Genomic DNA, 16,983 nt, shown 5'->3' on the forward strand with positions numbered 1-16,983 from the left:
CATAAAAAAAAATCTCAATCTAAACCAATCCCCCCACCCCCGACGAAGTCTCCACCTTCTCCCTTCCTCTCTGCGACAACGAAGACTGAATCTCTCCCACCACCCACGACGGCTATTCTTCTCCGGCGTAGTGTGTTCTCCGGTTTTCCTCTCACGGTGTGTTCTTCATTTCTTCTTCTTCGATTTCGTTTTTTTTTTTGTTTTAATCTCGTGTTTACTTTCATGTGTGGGAGAAGCTATCTTCATCTCTGGCGTGAATCTCTCCATCTCCGGCGTGAATCTATTCTTCTCCTGTCGAAATTGAAGGTAAGTCATTTCTTCTCCTTGGTATTTCGTTTTGTTCTTTTGATTTCTCATGTGTGATAAGATCTTCCCCGGTTCTTTTAAGGCCTAAAATAGTTTCATGCTTTCAAAACCAGTGTTTGATAATCTCCTTTTTTTGTTAACAAAAATCGAAAATTTGTTTGATAATCTCATTGTTCTTTGTTTTGTTCTTTTGATTTCTCATATGTTATAAGCTCTTGCTGGGTTCTTTGCATGTTGTGAGTCGTGTAGCTTAGGACAGTTTGTTTTGTTCTTTGCATGTTGTGAGTCGTTGTAGCTTAGGTCAGTTTGTTGAATCTCCTTTTGTTGTTCTTTTGTTGTTCTTGTGCTCCTTTTTTTGAACTCCTTCATGTTCAGAATCACTTACGTTTTTGATATGGGGGTCCATGTTTTGTGCTTTGCTTGTTTGGTTCTGAACTTGAACGCTTCATTGTATTGATTTGCTTAGCATATGAGTGCTTTGTAATTGCAAGTCTTTAGAGCTTCTGAGACCTTATTGTTTAATGTCATAGCTTTTATTGCTTTGTTATTTTCACAGCCGGATATCACCGCTTTGACATCTCATGAGAACATGACATTCTTACCACCTCCTGAGCTACGCTACCATTTCCTAGCTTCAGCTCCAGGACCTAAGCAACACCGAGGTGGTTCTTCTGTTTAAAATCATGCTTCTACCATGGAGTACCTTCTCCCAGCTTACACCGGCCAGTTTGACTTCCCACCACCACCACTTGAGGGTACACCAAATGAGCAGTTTGCATGGACCGCACACTCACAAATGAAGCTATTGACGATGATGATGCAGCAGCTGTAGGGAGTTTTCGCAAGTACCAGAGGCCCACCACCTCCAGCTTCAGTCCCATCTATAACATGTCTACTGAGACTACTACAGACGTTCCCGACGTTGCTAGACACAGGGACGCAGACACTGCAGCTGCAGAGGAGACAGCCGAAGGAGCAGCAGATGCAGAGCGTGATACACGCCTTCCTAGGCAAAGGCGAGGACTGGGGCAGAGCAGGAGTTGCAGTCCTGATGACCACCACGGATCAGTAGCATTCATATTAACATGATTTTTAACTATGATTTTGCAATGATTTTTAGACTGGATTTTTATGCGTGACAGTTTAACGTAATGTTTAGACATGATTTTTTTTATAAGTGATTGTTTGACGAATTTTTAAACCACAAATGAGAACATATACCCTAAACGAAACTCTAAACCACAAGATATCCTTTGCAACAAACAAGATCAACATGAAACTTAAACAAAGTTTTGAAAAACATGAAACATAGTTAATATAAATCATTCTTGTAGTTTTGAAAAACATGAAACATAGTTAATATAAATCATTCTTGTAATCGACTATGAATCATGGTAAAAACATTGTGAACTTGCCTTGAGTTTCCAATGATCACTGATGGACATTTTGATGAATTGATCAATCCAATAGGAAGGTAACTCAACTTCAAATCAGCATCTGTTTCTTCAAAACCAAAATCCTCTATAACGTTTTTCTGTAACTCTGTCAGAGAGGACTTCAATTCCAAAGCAAGAAACCTTCCCCATTTTTTTTTATCAACATTAAAACTCCAACCTGAAGATACAACCAATTCCCAAACACCACATGAAGCATAGACATGAATCATGATAGAAATAATGTAAAAATTTTGTGAAAATATTGTAAACAATCAATGGAATATAGAAGACGGCTAAGAAGGTTGCCAAGGTTTTTTTGTCGTTTTTTTTTTGTTCCTTTTTCGTTTTTTTTTTTAAATCGATTTTTTTTTTTCAAAATATAAAAGTGAATATTCCCAAATATTTTGTTTCCATATCTTTAGGAACTGATTTCTTATCCGTAGATTACAGCTAATCTGTAGAAATCGGTTTCTACAGTTTTTTAGAATTATAGTAATGTTTAGAATTTGATTTCTACATGTTTTAGATTTATAGTAAATCTGTAGAAGTCGGTTTCTACATGTTTTAGAATTAGATTAATGTGTAGATTTTGATTTCTAAAATTTTTAGAATGATAGGTTAAGCGCGGAATGTGTATTCTAAATATTTTTAGAATACTCCTATTTACGTAGATAACATATTCTAAACATTGTAGATTCAATGAAAAAAATAGATTTTGTTTTATACTTCGTAGAATGTCATTTCTACTTTTTTTAGAACATAATCTGAAATTTATAATTTTAACTTTTTTATAACTGGAAAAAATACCATTAAGTTCATATAGGTATTTTAACAAATATTACTATTTTTCCAAAATTTTTTTGTTTGTTAAACTATTTATTAAAATTATTTTCAAAAATATTAAAGGGTGTTATAGGAAAATATGACACAAAATATAGATTAGTCTAAAGGGACATAATTACCATTTTTTTGCTCTAAAAAACAGTTTATGAACATTATTTCCTAATAGTGAATATCAACGAATGCGAAGATGCCCCGGGCTATTCCAGCAAACGAGGACCCTTTTTCTATGCTTGAAACTATGTTTGGTTTTCAGGTAATATAAGCAAGCACAATTTTTCTGTTTTTGTTAAGTTGATCGCAAATTAAATTGAAGTGTCCTGATTAATTGTGAAATTGTAGGAAGGTTCACTTCAAAGAGAGCACTTGAAGAGTATGTTACTTGACAATATCCAGCGTCGAAAGTCGAGAAATGAAAAACCACCCGTTGAACCATCGCCATACGAGACTAATGTATGTTGTTGAATTTAGTTATAAATATTATGTCTTTTCTAGCTCTTGGTGTGATAGGCCTGAGCATTCAGCCAAAAGGTTTATGCTCAGTTCTCGGTTCAGTCTAGTTATTCAAAAATATTTATAATGAGAACTCATACGAGTTTATGTGTTAATCTAATTCAGTATCCCAAGTCCCAATGTCTCGTGAGAAGCGTCAAGGCTATTGTGTTCCTCGCACTTCTGGTTCTGGCAAGCCTCGTTATCATCATAACTTTTGATGTTGTGACAATCAAATACATGTTACTTTGCATGCTAGCATTCATCTCATTCGGATGTGTAGTTTTACATCTTGTAAGTTATCTTGTTCCACTAGTCTTATTCTGGATTTGAGATATCTTTGTCATATCATGTCTTTATTTTACCATCCATTTACCTATGTGTCTCCCCCCTCACTGCAGATTGTACGAGCTTGGAAGCCTTTAAGTCAATGGTTAGGGCTCTGCCGCTCTGGTCATGGGGAGGACGCAGGCTTGGGGCTATGAACTCGTGATCGGTTTTATATTTGAACGTTTGCTTCTAAATGACTATCGATGTTGTCGACATTTATATTTTTTTATATTTTATAAAATTTGGGAAGCACTATATTTTGATACAAGCTGTTTTACAATAATACCAAATCTTAATCTATTGCTTTACGTACTAGTATTGTGCTCTATGTCCCAAAGGCTTAATTTTGCACTTGTGGTTTTAACAGACTGGTTTTACCTTTTGATAATCTGTTTGTTTATTTGTGTAGTTTTTCAAATAAATAGTGAAGACCAATAAATTTTAAACCTCTATAAATAAATCCTCGTCATTTACACACACAAAAATATATACATCTCAGTTTACTTAGGGAGAATAGTAAAAGATTCTAACAGAAGCAGCTATCTGAGAAAAGTTTTCACAAATTTTGCATTTCAGTGTCTCGATCAAATTGATGTAGAATAATAAACACATACACAGAGACTGATTCCTAAACATTCTAGCTAACCACAGAAGCGTGATCGAGTGGTAACGGCGAACTTGGAAAAGTGCTAAGCACCCCGGGTTTGAAACCTACCAAACTCAAATTTATCCGTTTGTGTGACCAGTCAACATAGGTATCTAATTTTCATCGCGAGCAACCGGGTCTGTTTGACACCGGTGAACAGACCTCCAAGGAATTAGTCGGTTGGGTCTCGGTCCGCCAGACACTTTCGGTTATCAAAAAAAAAAATATTGTAGCTAAAATTTTTAAAATACTATTCCTTTTTTTCGTCAAATTAAGAAAAAGACATTAAAAGTTCTTTTTCGTAAGTTTATGGTAATTCTATAAAATCGGGTCGACCATTATATCATACAAAAACAAGAACGTTAGAGTTACACTAATTTAGGAAAACCCCAAAAACAAATCGTTGAACAAGTTTTGTTTGATTTTAGCGCAGAACTAGGCAAAGTCCTCAAATTTTTCAGGATTCACCTCTTCTCTCTTTGACCAAATCATTCTCCATCCCCAAGGTAAGGCCAAGTTTTCACTTTCAAGATCCTTCTCGTTTTTTTTTGCTTTCCATGCACAAGATTATGAGATAATGAGTTTCAATGCTCTTCAGGATTCACCATCAATCACCACCACTCTAAAACATGGATTCAAATATCATATATGATCACCAAAACGTCATACTAGGCCTGGCGCCTGTCCTAACATACGCAGCCTGCGAATGGTTCCTCATATTCCTCATGCTCCTCGACGCTCTTCTCTCCTACCTCCTCGTCTGGTTCGCACGCTACTGCAGCCTCCCTCTGCCGTGTTTCCTCTGCTCCAAGCTCCTTCACCCTCTCCACTGGAGACTCCTCCTCTGCAGAAGCCACAGATCAGAGGTTTCATCTTACATATCATGTCTCAACCACGACAACAACCTCGCAGACTGTCGAGGAATGTGCGACGATTGTCTCTTGTCATTCACCAAAACGACCGGTCCGGATCCGGACATGAACAGGTTGCTTCTAGGGAAGCTAGGGTACGATCTTCTCTCCACAAGCCATTTCGCTCATCCTCCTAGATCATGTTCTTGTTGCGATAAACCGTGGAGGACAAGGCACCATACGCAGAGACTGATTAGGCTAGGCTCTAGGGGTGCTGCTAAGCCTAACATTCCTGCTGCTCCAAGGCATCATCATCTTACTCGAAGAGGAAGCGGTGGGAGTTTGAAGAAGATGAGGAACAACCTTAAGGCTGTAGACGCTGGAAGCCGCAGCGATGGTATGGCTCACGTGGGGTACGCAGAGCTGAAGATTCACTCGGAGTCTGAATCAGAGTTCTTGTTTACGGATGATGATGCGTTCTTCCAGACGATAGACTTCAGTGGTGAGACGTCTGAGAGACGTGTTGTTCACAAGTCTCGGTCTCGGGAATCTTTGAAAGACAAGAAGGTGTTGAAGCGTAAACAGCCTTATTTGCGAGATAACATTAAACCGCGTGAGGGTAAGCTTGTGGATAAGACTCAGCATCAGCCTATTGAAGCAAGGGAGGATGAAGATGTAATCTCTGAGCTTATAACTATGAGTGAAGCTCGTCCCTTCTCATTGGACTTACCTAAAGAGGAAAGAGCAGGAGGAGGAGTAGCACAAAGTGGTACGTTTAAGTCATGAGAACTTGTATCAAAATCTATGCATTTTCCTTGATTTGAAGTTTATTTCTTGCAGAGAATGAAGCTGAGGTAAGTGGCAGCTCATCTCCTTCTGGTGGCGAATTCTTGAGCCCTTCTGGAGACAATAGTACCTCTAATGAAGTCCAGATTCAATCAGACTTTGATCAGAACATATCCCATTCAGCTGTAGAGACAGAAGCAGCTGTGGATCAAAAAGTCTGTGATCACACAGACGTGCCTGGTTCTGTTGCAGATGAACCTTCTAGTGATGAGGAGAATGTAGTTGAAGGAGATTTGACGACCAATGATATGCCAGTTTCTCTGGCAGATGAACCTTCTAGTGATGCGGAGAATGGTGTTGAAGGAGATCTCAAGCCTTTGACGACCAATGATGAAGAGTCAAATGAGGTTAGTGAAAACAATGTTGCAGAAGAATATTTCAGTAATGAAGAAGAAGAAGAAGCTGAGGTTAATGCACCTTCTGAGCCTTCAACATCAAAAGATGTAACTGGTTCATTCGCTTTAGAACAATCCCATTGCAGTCATGAAGAAGAGAATGTGGATAATGGAGACTCTCAACCTTTGACATCAAACAATATGACTGGAGAACATTCCAGCAATGAAGAAGAGGATGTGGATAATGTGACTGGTTCTGCCACAGAAGAACACTACGGTAAAGAAGAGCATGGAGAGACTGAGCCTTTGACATCACCAAAAAACTCCAACGAAGGATCCTCATTAGAACATAGCGATGATAAAGATTCCTCCAAGGTAACAGAGACTCTAAATACTTCAGATGAAACAGTACCGGAGCTAAAACAATCAGCTTCTGTGGAGTCATTTGTAAGCATTAGCAGTGACATTGAAGGCGAACGTCTAGTTGATCTGTTGAAGCAACAGCTAGAGCAAGACAGGAACTCCCTAAAGGAGTTGAGTAAAGAATTAGAGGAAGAACGAAACGCCTCAGCTATAGCTGCAAATCAAGCAATGGCGATGATCACACGGTTGCAGGAGGAGAAAGCAGCTCTCCATATGGAAGCTTTACAGTACCTGCGGATGATGGACGAGCAAGCTGAGCACGACGTCGATGCACTTGAGAGAGCAAACGATGTCTTGGCTGATAGGGAGAAGGAAATACAAGATCTTGAGATGGAGTTAGAGTACTATAGAGTTAAGTATCCAGATGAGCCAAGAGAAGAGATCCTCGCTAGCATGGGAGTTCTTGAGAGTATAGAAACCAGCGGCAACTCAACAACTGATGAGACCAGTGAGAAAGTTCCAACAGACATTTGAGAAAAGAGTAAACATTTCCGGAAGCTGCATCAATGGAAGAAGAATACTCGATAGTGCTGGAAGCTCACAGGCCTGAGACTAGTGATGGTCACAGGAGACACACAACAGAATAATCTGCAGAGGCATACAGATACTGTACCAGCATTCAATGCAGAACCATATGGTGAAGAAAGTGATTCTTTCAAGCACACAGGAAGGGCAAGAACGAGTAGATTACCTTAGAGAATGAGATTTCAATGGTAGAGAAACATTTTAGAGACACAAAGAGAGAGCTTGCGTTTGTAATAATAGGGAAATGTTAGGAGTAAGTTAAAGACATTTAGTATTCATTTTTAGTTATATCTATCTTTTTATGGAGAACATACCAATCATCATCCCACTGAAACTAGAAGAGTTCAGAGACTATATATAACTGAAATTTCAATCTTTATTGCCACAAGCTCAACCAAAATGAGATTATCCTTTCCTACTCAACAAGAACTGTTACCATACAAGGTAGAAAGACAAATCATAGTGATAAGTACCTAGGGTTCAACACATTCTTTCAACTCGATTCTTGAAGCTTAATAGTAGCATCAAAGCTGAAACTTTCACCTGGTTCAAATGTTTCTTCAAGATCTTCATAGCTTTGTTCAACAGACAACTCTTTGCCAACCTTTAGGTCTTCCTACGAAAGCATCAACAACCAAAAGCAAACCAGTTTGAACACCAACCACAACAATATCATTTACTCATTGATTCCAAGTGGTATTACACAATCAAACTAAGAGTGTTCACGTTGATTCCAACTCAAGTAGCTAAATCTGACTAAAAGGGTGATCTATTCACATATGTACATTCTAACTAAGACCTTACTTAACAGGTTCAAATCAACTCTCAGAAAGAACTCGATCTAGAGTATTTTTAAGTATGAAAAATTCTTTAGGATCATCTTACACATTTAACTAAAAGCAAGCTCCAACATTAAGCACCTATTTGATAACATTTAGACAAAGATTCTGTTTAAAAAAAAATGATTCTGTTTATTGAATATACAAAGTTGCCATCTGAAACAAAATCTAAAGAGAAGTTTGAGCTAATACTATACCTGTTTAACATAGTCTTCGATAGAAGAATTGATCAACTTCTTTATCACCTGTCTGTAGACTTTAGAATATCCAAGGATCTCTAACAAAATTTCTCTGGGTATCTGCAAAAATATAAGGCAAGGGACACTTACGCACAGGCCAAAGAACAGCTCAATGAATATATTTTACCTTAATCCTAAAATAATGGACTCTCTAAAATACACTGAAGTAAAAAAAAAAACTTACATTTGGGGTCTTTCCTGGAGTTCCAAGGTTGATGTAGACGAGAGAAGAAAAAAAAAAAAAGAAAACAGGAATGGGAAAAACATTAGAGAAGCCATCAAATGATCAGCAGCAAATCATATTAACTACAAATACAAGAGAGATTTCCAGAACCTTATGTAATCTATGAGCATTGTTTAAGAGAGTAACTTAAATGTCCACCCTATTTAGTCTAATCTTTCTAAATCCAATAACGAAATTACAAAGTTGCAGAGAGAGGGAGAGATGAAAGAAACATGAACTCTAACACTAAAAAGGAATCAAACAATTTTCTCTCTGAGAGTAAGCTACAAAATAACAATACATGTTCCTAAGCGTATGATGATCTTGCCATAGCTTATACCTCCTTTAACTCTTCGAAAGCCCGGGATGGGCTGAGCTGCAGCCACCATTTTCTCAAATACAGTATTGAATACTGTTTGAGTCTTCTCTCCGGATACTTCAACATGCACCTGCACTCAGCCAGTAAGAACCATAAGATGGAAAGCAACAAAAGTCTCAAGACACTGATTAAATGTCATAACTCATTCTTGACACCAGTACCATATGCGTATTTGCCGCAGAAACAATAGCATACCTTAACCTCGTTGCTGTTTCCGGTCTCCACTGTCGTAATCAAAACTGATTCATCCTTGGAAGAAGTCTCAACATCTGCAGAGAGAAAAACATATACATGAGGAAAGAAGAAGCTAAAACAACAACAAAAAGGAGAGAAAATACTTTTAAAAGTTTGAACCTGAAGGTGCTGCACAAACTGCTACGAACTGTTTATTGGTTGCTCTGTGAAGAGTAAAGTATAAACATCAATTAACCAAGGAAGAAAATAGAGTTAGAGAGCAAACAATAATAAAAATATGGTCCAAACACTCAAGTAAACACATCAATGGTCTCACTCTCACTCATTATTGCCTTTCCAAATACTCAATAAGACTAGCATTTGGTCTAATATCGTTTTGTTCTTGAACAAGCTCATGCTTCAACTCTACGTTATAATGGACACAAAAGAAAGGCAGAAACTTCACCTTGCACAGAATCTTGGTTGCACTGAAAAAGTTGGAGGAAGCGTTACAAAAGAAGGAAGATGAGATCTTTGTTTCCGTTCTATTATCTGCAAATCAAACGGACAATGTTTGGAACACATTTTGAAAGCAAGAAAAAGTAAAGAAGAAGGGGTCTTACAATAGAGTTGAAGCTACAGAACGGGAGGTTATGGATGATTGTCTGCATTATCATTCACAAGAAGCTAGACGTTGCCTCTTTGACGCCCTTTTACTCTAATAGGAATAACAACAACACATTACTTGATATTCCAAAATAAAAAGAGAAAATTTTGCTTCTCTTCTGAAAATGAGTTCGCTGGAATTTAGTACAGAACAGACTTTGCATCGCCCGTTAAATATATAGGAGAGAGGGAGAAGAGAGAGAGAGAGAGATTACCTGGTGTAGAGAGAGAGAGAGAGTAACGCAGAGGTTGAGACTCGGAAGAAGCAGAGGGGACTATTCCGGGGACTAAAGGATAACTCGTGTGGTTCGATTATTTGAGGACCGTCCGGTCTGTTTCTCGGTTTAGTTTCGGTTTGGTTTTATCAGTTTTGGCTTCGGACACTGTCATCTTGACCTCAGGTGTAGTTTTTGATCAAAGAAATTAACAAAACTCATAATTATGGAGAAAAATGATAATATACATGAGAGAGAGAGAATGAGAAGACATATTAATTACTACATTACACTCTGTTGTTACCAACAAAAACATATACACAAGAAGAAAATACAAATATGAGCCTTCCCCATCCATCCATCCATAGAGTCCTCCTACCAAACAAATTTAAAAGAAAAAGAAAAAAAATCTCATTCTTAATGTCTAACAACACCATACAACATAAACACCAAAATGATAATGAGACGCAACGCTCCAAACGCACCACCTCCGCGAAACCCTGCAAGCAAACACATGCGGGGTCATTTGAGTCCTCTGCGTGCCCTCTTCTTAATGATTTCCACTCAATAAATGTTTTTATATTGCCAAGGAAACTATAAAGCTTACCGTGATTCCTAAGAGTCTGAGATGTTGGCAAGGCCGGTAATGACATCTCTGCACATTCATTTTAAAGTAATATATTAAATCTATAGGTTTCTGGAACCTCAAGACAATGAGCTAACTAAGAAGAAGGTTAAGTGTTTACCAGGAGCACAGAGCGACAAAGAAGACATTGACGATGAAGATGGCCATGGCGCAGCTATGTTATCCGTCAAATCACATGTAAAACTGTACCCTGTCGTGTTGTCAAATATCAAGTCTGCTGGATAGCTTCTCAGAAGACATCCTATACATATATGTATTCATATTGATCTCGTTAGACACTTTTTAACTCTATCTAGCAAAACAAACAGCCTTTTGGATTATCAGATGCAAACCTTGTTGCATTCCATATGCTGCTTATCCCCCATCAAAAGCATACCCAGGAAACAGTAACAGAAAGAGATAATGTCAGGGGAGAGGGAAGAAAAGACAAATACAGTTAATTGGAGAGTCTAAAAACAAGCTACTTACCTTGGACACTGAAATCTTTGAGATCGACATCACAAAGCTCATATATATTCGTCATCACACCACCTTTCCTTAACATAGAACCTATGACCGTTGCACACACTATGGCCTGCTTGTTTGTTATCAGCATTTGGTTCCGTATCCCAGAGATATACGCATTCAACGAGCTACAGCAAGAAGGGCTTGGAGCAGCCACATTACGGCAAGCCTTGATCACTTCTGTTGGCTCCTTAAACTCCAAAGGGCAAGCTGTATGCAACCCCACAACGCACACGTCAAAACCCATACATACAAAGAGAGAGAGAGATGGGGAAGGTGATTAGATACAGTCATTACCTTTGTTAACTTTGCAGGAAGATAATATCCTAAACGCTGTGTTGGCTTTGTCTGCTTCCAGCTTCCTTGAAATATACGAAAACACCACATTTTTGCAGTCGTTAAGAGCGTTGACGTTGTTTGATCCTCCCAAAGGGATCTTATCACCACCCCCTGTCGTTTGGTGTCCCGAGATGATAAGCGAAGCTTCCATAATAGCACCTTGGCAAACCGGTCTGCAACACTCCTTAAGAGGATCAACGGTGCGACAGGCATCCAGCAACTTGCTACTGTTGACAGCTTTCTCGAACGTTGCGATATCTTGCACCGGACAAGAACCTCCAGTTAGATTCGAGGAAGTCACAGAGCAAAGTTCAGGTATCGTCATGTTGGCTCTCTTGCTGACGAGGATGCTAACGATATCTGAAAAACAATCTGCAGCAACCGCATCAGGGAGAACCAGCTTATCCGACTTCACGTCATGCTGTCCTTGGAAGATATGTAGCAAGCTAACGAACTGTGGACAGCAAATCACGTTTCCAACGAGTGCGGCGAACGGTTGGGAACAATCTGAGGCTGCTGTGTTGATAATGCTTGAGATTGCTTGAAAGTCTGCGGTGCATTTTCCGGTTAGCTTTGGTTCGTATGTGTCAGGGAAAGTAGGGTACATTGGTGGTGTCCAAGGGAGAGCAGGGGATGTGTATTTGGGGATGACGGATGGGGATACTTGAATGGGACCGGAGACTCCGATACCAGGTGGGTTTGCTAACTCAGCGGTAGTGGATTTGCTAGTATGCTCGTTAGTCTCATAATGTGCAGCGGCTACATCTTGGAAGCTTGATAGCCAGATAATAAATAGCAAGAAGCGATGAACCAAACAGCCTGATAAGAGAAGCAAGTAACCGGTTAACAAACAACAGTGTCTTTTGCATGCACTCAAGGAAATAAATCACAATCAGAACTTTTCTTATGAACTTGAAGAACTAACTGTCTAATGATTCTTGTTAGCCATAGATGAAGATGAGACAGAGAAAAAAAAAGAAAAAACTGCATATTTTTGGTATACACAACGACATAAACTAGAGCTAAACCTCACCATGGAAGAAAAAAGCATAACTAAACTTACCCTTAAGCCAAGAAACAGTCTGTAAAGAGCCCATAGCTAACTAGCCCTGGAGAGTTATTCAATTTCAACAAAGCCAGGCACAAGTTAGTCAGAAGCTATGAACAGTACCAAGGCTGCTGGCAAAAAAAAACTCCTACAACAACCTTAAGAAGAACCCAAGAAGAAAGTTAGTAGCTTTCAACAAACCCATTCTGAGAGAAATAGACATCTTCTACACAGGAAGGTTTGTGAATATTGTCTTATCTATAAGCTCCATTACAACTAAATTCTACTTGACATAAAGAATCAAAGCCCCCTACATTTAAAAAGACTATAAAACTAGTGTTCATCAACCAACTAAACTAATGTTAGCATCTAACAACCATATACTTTTTTGTATTCAATCAAGAGCATACATAGATCCTCTTAGTTATTCGGATCCACCATAAAGAACAATAAAGGTTACAACTTTATGTTCTGCAAATAACAATAAAGTAGAATCATTCAACACTCCAAGTTCCCCAATTAAATAATCAAAATATCTCGAATTGGAAAATGATTACAGTCCCTAATAAGAGAAATGGATAGCTACAAGAAGATACCTGAGAACTTCACCATCCTCCCTCTCGCAAAATCAAACCATTGTTTCGGACTATAAAAGAAAGGTGGTGGAGGAGCTAAGGGAGCTTGAGATTGAAAACACGTTCAGATTCTTCTTCTTCTTCGGAGAGACGAATCGATTACGGAGATGAAGAAGAGCGTTCGTTAGCAGAAGGGGAAGACTGAGAAAGAGAGATGAAGAGAATGAAACCACACACACACACAAAAGGGAAAGCAAAAGAAACTTTACTTTACCTTTCTCTCTTCTTAACCTCTTCACTCCTGTTTTTTTTATTTTATTTTTTCATTTTACCGTAATTAGGCATGGTCTTAAAAAGTGATGACTCATCATTATCAAAATCCATCATTAATCTATTGTCTTTTTTTTTTCTTTTTTTACTAGAAATACTGCTAAAGTTTTTCTATAACTTAAAAAAAGTTAATGATTTGTGTTGATGTGTATATATAAAATAAATATCCAACAGAGTTTGATGATAAAAAAGATTGGAAATAATGGACATAAATCTGATTGATGTTGACTTTAAGATTTGTATTATTAATGCTTAGGAATCCAAAGACAAAGAGACCATCATCCTTCTTCTATAACTAACTAGCTAGTAGTTGATTTTTGTTGTTCAAAACGTTGCTTATGTCCACATTCTCTGTTTTAGGTTTGATTAATAATCATACTATAAGATAAAGCTTATCTTTATCAATAATATAAAAGCAAAAGTTACTAGCCCGGAAACAATCGGACCAGGTGGGCTGGATAAGCATGGATACTAAGTAAGATATACCCTGTGTCCAGAGCTAAGTTGGATTTTACATGAAAATCAAACAGAAGTTACTGAGGAGGTTAAAAAAAAGGCAGGTTACAAATATTACAAAACACAAACTGGTGACAGATTCAACAGGAACACGAATGTTTTTTAGCATTTACCATTTTAAACGAAAATAAATAAAAAGACTAAAGCTGATTTCGACAAGGACATAAGTAAAATATAAACCAAGAAAGAACAACATCATAATCGAGGGAAAAAGTCACTCAGCTAGCCAGATGGTTTGGGGAATTGTTGAACATACTGTGCCACATGTATGCTCTTGACAGTACCATCTCCAGCTCTTGGTCTGTCCACGTTTGTGTCGGCAGGTGTTGCAGGAACATCACCATCTCTTGAAAGTCCAGCTTCTTCAGCTCATCTGACCACTGCATTGTTCACACCACAAAACTTGCATTCAATTCTTCCCATGGTTGCAAAAAGAAACGGTTAAAGAAACGGTTCCAAAATTGACCGTGAAGACTTTCTTACCGTCAAGAGAAAGCTAGCATATATATACACTAGGAAGTCCGGCAATGCATCTCCTTCGGCAAGATAAGTGTCCCATAGCCGGTTGATGAGACTGAACGGGATCTACAAAGCTCAAAGGATTTTGTCAGGTTCCATAACCAAAAAAAAAACTTTGTGGGGTCTGAGAAACGATGGTGTTATATCAATAGGAGGTAAAATGGTGTCTAACCTCACGTATGAGAAGACAGTTATACCACCGAAAAGCAAACTGAAGAAACTCTAGTCCTTGCTCTTCCATGTGTCTTGCAACAGGTTCTAGTACATAACCAATGCAATGCGAAATGAGAAAATGTTAGCTCTACATCCTATCAAAAAAAATATCAGGCCTAAACTGTAAGCTATGTGGGTATGAATTAATGCACTAGCAAATGCAGAGTATCATGACAAGCCAATTAGCAGAAACTAGATCTTATCACTCAACGACATCAACTTATCAAAAGATGACATGCATGTAGATATGCAGAACCGAGACAATGCCAAGCTAAACTCCAAAAAGCCATTGTTAAGTACACAAACTTCAAAATTCCAGCAAAACGCAGATAATATAGATTAAGGACCTCAGGGTTAAACAAGATCAAAATTGACCCAATGACAAGATTTTTTTAAGGAGGGGTCATATGCATGTCATAAGTTGTTCTGCTAAAATCACCAAAGACATCCAATTTTAAGATTAAACAGAGCAGGAACCTTACCATCAATACGCCTGACTAATTCCTTCAGCTTAAACACAAGTCTCTGGATTCCAGGTTGCGCAAATGTGTAATGATCTTGCATACCATCAAGTAGCTTCGTTAAGCACCAGTAACAATCCGCCTCTACATCTGAGACTTTTGCAGCAGATAGATCGGACATTGACCAACTGTCTACGTCACCTTCTAAATATTCTGACAAGAATATAACTAGAAAGGGAGTGACCAGATCATTTATCCCCTGAACATATCCACTCGCTGGATGCCTAATCGCCCTGCAAACTCAGCAAATTGAAATTTTAGATTTATCTCTCAACGTATTTTTCTAACTGATTGTTAAGTGGACAGAAGCAGCAATTTTAAGCACATCCTGCATTCTATAATTCAGTAAATTAAAATTTCAGATTTAGCTTTCAATGTATTTTTCAATCTCATTGTTTAGTTGAGAGAACAACAATTTTAATCACAGCCATATATAACTCACCATGTGTAGAGAATACGCTCTAATGATTTCTGCACCTGTGCTTGCTGAAAGAAACTGACGTCTGGTACAGTCCTTGGACAGTCAACAGCAATCTGAGAAAGAATACAATCGCTAAGAGACTTGAAAATTTTCATACAGAAGCACTGAGACAACGAAGAAAAAACCTGACGAAGCATATTGATCTCATCATCAGAACGTTCGGAATCTGGAAGGTCATAAAATTGGCCAACAGATTCAAGATATTCAAGACGTTTTCTCCTCAGAACAGCCTCCCTTCTATCTGAATTAGGTGGTGCATATCCCTGTTGTCAGTTAATATTTAAATTCAAATGGTAAAAATAAACCAAAATTTGTTGCCACATAATACTGATAGGATAACATAATGATCTGACAAGTGACTGAACCACATATTTAGAAAAAGATATTATTATGATCGGTTATAGTAATTTGAAACTGTTATCAAGAAAAAAAAAGGAACAAGATATTGCAACGTAAATAGAAGGAGAACGACCAAAAGTTTAATAATTTAGTATGGTTAAAGGTGAAGTGGTAGAGCGTAGTACCAAGAGAAGGCGCCAGACATCAGGGCGCATATAGTGAGGGACACCACTCCACGCTAGTTCACGCAGCTTCTCTACAGGTAAAGAAGGTTGAATTAGAATCAACCAAATGACAAAAGATAACAAAACGGAGGCTTTCATTGAGCTATACGTAGCTTGAACAGAAGTGGCATGGTCTGTCAAGTGGTAACGTAAACACTGACAAGATTATCATCCACAGAGAATAGTAAGCAACACTAACACACACCTAAAATGACAGTAGTTTCGGAAAGCACTTTGTTGAACTTCATAACTCTTGCATGGTCACTTGATCTACCACCAATCTTGAGGTTTTGGACTTGTTTCGCAAGCTGCTCCCCACTAGAGGAGTTTGATCGTAGCTTACCTGCATATGTATTATCTTGTTTCTTGCTTGAATTGTTATCTTCCACCTGCCATAAAGCTCTCACAAATTGTTGAACTTTTCCAACAAGAAGAAGAGAAAAACTCAAAATCATTTTACCTCGACGGGATTGTCCGAACGCTCGTTTCTACCGGCGTCATTCTCCGACAAGCTTCGGTGATAAGTTGGAGAGATTGGTTCGGGAGTAGGATCCGGTCTCCTAGTCAACAACACCTTGCCTGGAATACTCCTTCCTTTCAGAAATCTGAAACGAAACAGAACACAAAGATCAGCAGATCTAAATAAGAAGATGGGCAAAAGGAAATGCAAGATCCGGGCGGAAAAAACATTGAAAGTCGATAGATTGATTACCCTTGGACGTTCTTGAGAGTTTGATTGAATCTGGAATCGTCTCGCTTTTGTTGCTCCTCTTCTCTCCGCTCCATGTTTTTTTTTTTTTAACTCAGTTCTGATTCTGATGTTCACAGAAGTGAAGAAGGAAGATGGTTCTGATTGAGAAGTGTGAGGCTTTGGGATCCATTGCTTTCCATCGATCTCAACTTCTAAAAAGCCATCGGGGGAACAAGGTGGTGTGACTGATTATTACAAACTGATGACGGGGA

General features: G+C 38.4%; 5 protein-coding genes and 1 long non-coding RNA gene across 9 annotated transcripts; 3 read left to right on the forward strand and 3 right to left on the reverse strand.

Annotated features, from left to right (window-relative positions):
• Nucleotides 1–8: 8 nt before the first annotated feature.
• Nucleotides 9–1,510, forward strand: LOC103865061. 2 transcript variants are annotated; one of them, XR_004457293.1, is made up of 3 exons: nucleotides 9–156; nucleotides 237–306; nucleotides 863–1,510. It is a non-coding gene; the product is annotated as an uncharacterized LOC103865061 (long non-coding RNA). The 2 variants fall into 2 exon arrangements; XR_632351.3 differs by having other exon boundaries at nucleotides 69–306.
• Nucleotides 1,511–2,697: 1,187 nt separating this feature from the next.
• LOC103865062 lies at nucleotides 2,698–3,712 on the forward strand. The gene is made up of 4 exons (XM_033289732.1): nucleotides 2,698–2,838; nucleotides 2,925–3,035; nucleotides 3,201–3,368; nucleotides 3,476–3,712. Exons 1-4 carry the CDS (start codon nucleotides 2,773–2,775, stop codon nucleotides 3,557–3,559), a joined length of 429 nt encoding a protein of 142 aa, XP_033145623.1. The 5' UTR covers nucleotides 2,698–2,772; the 3' UTR covers nucleotides 3,560–3,712.
• Nucleotides 3,713–4,518: 806 nt separating this feature from the next.
• LOC103865063 (probable myosin-binding protein 4) lies at nucleotides 4,519–7,135 on the forward strand. The gene is made up of 2 exons (XM_009142841.3): nucleotides 4,519–5,670; nucleotides 5,742–7,135. The coding sequence occupies exons 1-2, from the start codon at nucleotides 4,680–4,682 to the stop codon at nucleotides 6,977–6,979; spliced, it is 2,229 nt and encodes a 742-aa protein (XP_009141089.1). The 5' UTR covers nucleotides 4,519–4,679; the 3' UTR covers nucleotides 6,980–7,135.
• A 238-nt stretch (nucleotides 7,136–7,373) lies between these two features.
• On the reverse strand, nucleotides 7,374–9,924 carry LOC103865064 (trigger factor). Its single transcript, XM_009142842.3, has 9 exons — nucleotides 9,766–9,924; nucleotides 9,508–9,602; nucleotides 9,351–9,436; nucleotides 9,065–9,108; nucleotides 8,906–8,979; nucleotides 8,672–8,780; nucleotides 8,293–8,306; nucleotides 8,067–8,168; nucleotides 7,374–7,646 (listed from the first exon to the last, which is right to left on the reverse strand). Exons 2-9 carry the CDS (start codon nucleotides 9,559–9,561, stop codon nucleotides 7,524–7,526), a joined length of 606 nt encoding a protein of 201 aa, XP_009141090.1. The 5' UTR covers nucleotides 9,562–9,602; nucleotides 9,766–9,924; the 3' UTR covers nucleotides 7,374–7,523.
• A 68-nt stretch (nucleotides 9,925–9,992) lies between these two features.
• LOC103865065 (uncharacterized GPI-anchored protein At1g61900) lies at nucleotides 9,993–13,340 on the reverse strand. Of its 3 annotated transcripts, none has more exons than XM_033289724.1 (8): nucleotides 12,899–13,340; nucleotides 12,318–12,460; nucleotides 11,213–12,073; nucleotides 10,880–11,125; nucleotides 10,744–10,761; nucleotides 10,512–10,652; nucleotides 10,373–10,420; nucleotides 9,993–10,265 (listed from the first exon to the last, which is right to left on the reverse strand). In XM_033289724.1, exons 2-8 carry the CDS (start codon nucleotides 12,349–12,351, stop codon nucleotides 10,183–10,185), a joined length of 1,431 nt encoding a protein of 476 aa, XP_033145615.1. In that variant the 5' UTR covers nucleotides 12,352–12,460; nucleotides 12,899–13,340; the 3' UTR covers nucleotides 9,993–10,182. The 3 variants fall into 3 exon arrangements, with proteins under 3 accessions (XP_033145615.1, XP_018514118.1, XP_009141092.1); XM_018658602.2 differs by having other exon boundaries at nucleotides 12,318–12,363; nucleotides 12,899–13,339; XM_009142844.3 differs by lacking the exon at nucleotides 12,318–12,460 and having other exon boundaries at nucleotides 12,899–13,303.
• A 383-nt stretch (nucleotides 13,341–13,723) lies between these two features.
• LOC103865067 (GTPase-activating protein GYP1) lies at nucleotides 13,724–16,983 on the reverse strand. The gene is made up of 10 exons (XM_009142845.3): nucleotides 16,733–16,983; nucleotides 16,481–16,625; nucleotides 16,226–16,409; nucleotides 15,982–16,052; nucleotides 15,583–15,720; nucleotides 15,419–15,510; nucleotides 14,938–15,209; nucleotides 14,415–14,500; nucleotides 14,207–14,308; nucleotides 13,724–14,103 (listed from the first exon to the last, which is right to left on the reverse strand). The coding sequence occupies exons 1-10, from the start codon at nucleotides 16,804–16,806 to the stop codon at nucleotides 13,942–13,944; spliced, it is 1,326 nt and encodes a 441-aa protein (XP_009141093.1). The 5' UTR covers nucleotides 16,807–16,983; the 3' UTR covers nucleotides 13,724–13,941.

This window comes from Brassica rapa, chromosome A04 (genome assembly GCF_000309985.2).
Source record: "Brassica rapa cultivar Chiifu-401-42 chromosome A04, CAAS_Brap_v3.01, whole genome shotgun sequence".
In the NCBI taxonomy this organism is placed as follows: Eukaryota; Viridiplantae; Streptophyta; class Magnoliopsida; order Brassicales; family Brassicaceae; genus Brassica; species Brassica rapa.